The sequence below is a fragment of the Formica exsecta genome, unplaced genomic scaffold (assembly GCF_003651465.1).
Source record: "Formica exsecta isolate Colony F162 unplaced genomic scaffold, ASM365146v1 scaffold408, whole genome shotgun sequence".
Lineage (NCBI taxonomy): Eukaryota > Metazoa > Arthropoda > Insecta > Hymenoptera > Formicidae > Formica > Formica exsecta.
This window is the reverse complement of record NW_021851320.1, coordinates 3,919-4,873: the sequence shown is the minus strand read 5'-3', so window position 1 is coordinate 4,873 and position 955 is coordinate 3,919. Positions and strand designations below refer to the sequence as shown.

The 955-nt window shown below is 38.6% G+C and overlaps 1 protein-coding gene across 2 annotated transcripts in view; it reads right to left on the bottom strand.

The window, feature by feature from the left end:
- LOC115240101 (protein Mpv17) overlaps positions 1–578 on the bottom strand; it is a 6,510-nt gene extending 5,932 nt beyond the window's left edge. The window contains exons 1-2 of one of the 2 annotated variants that reach the window (XM_029815071.1): positions 193–578; positions 46–66 (exon numbers count right to left, since the gene is read on the bottom strand). In XM_029815071.1, the coding sequence (XP_029670931.1) occupies positions 46–66; positions 193–244 (73 nt within the window). In that variant the 5' untranslated portion in view covers positions 245–578. Of the gene's footprint in view, positions 1–45; positions 67–171 lie in introns of both variants that reach the window. The other variant, XM_029815070.1, reaches the window with a different exon arrangement.
- Between the last annotated feature and the right edge of the window lie 377 nt (positions 579–955).

Below are 955 nucleotides of genomic sequence, written 5' to 3'. Positions count from 1 at the left end.
TATATATATACGTAATACATTAAAATTATATACTATATATACTACCAGCTTGCACTGCCTGCATACCCATAGGATACATTTTTAGCGCTTTCTGGTATAATTTTTGTATATTTTGACCATTCAGTCTATATATATACGTAATACATTAAAATGAATTGTATTATATACTACCAGCTTGCACTGCCTGCATACCCATAGGATACATTTTTAGCGCTTTCTGGTATAATTTTTGTATATTTTGCATAATTAAACCATTCAGTAATATATTATATCTTCTTCTTCTACTTATTGGCACCGGGCCTGAGACAGCCTGGCCCACACGGCCAATACAATAGGCGCGTTCAGGAGACACAACCGTTGAGCATCGTCTTGTCAACACTCGACCACAATATAAGGTTTGTTCGCGTTGCTTGAACTTTTTGCACTCAGTTCGTCTTCACTTTCTTCAACATCCGAATATATATTTATCTCGTTTTCAGTGCAGAACTTTTTGGGAATTTCAAGCAACGCGAACAAACCTATAATCACAGTATAATACAACCATAGACATAGTATATCTAGACTAGAGTCCTAGATTATCAGAGAGGCGCCAACTCTACCCCCACCATGCCCACCGCCGCCATCTTAGGATACAAACGTCAGTAGTACTCATAGGCCGGTATTCATAGTCCGTTCTTATATTCAAGATCGTCTTAAGTACGATCTTAAGATACTATGCGGCCATTTCATTGGTTGAATGGGATCTTAAGACGACCCAAGACCACACTTAAGACGATCTTGGATATAAGAAAGGACTATGAATACCGGCCATAGTCCGTTCTTATATCCAAGATCGTCTTAAGTGTGGTCTTGGGTCGTCTTAAGATCCCATTCAACCAATGAAATGGCCGCATAGTATCTTAAGATCGTACTTAAGACGATCTTGAATATAAGAACGGACTATGAATACCGGCCT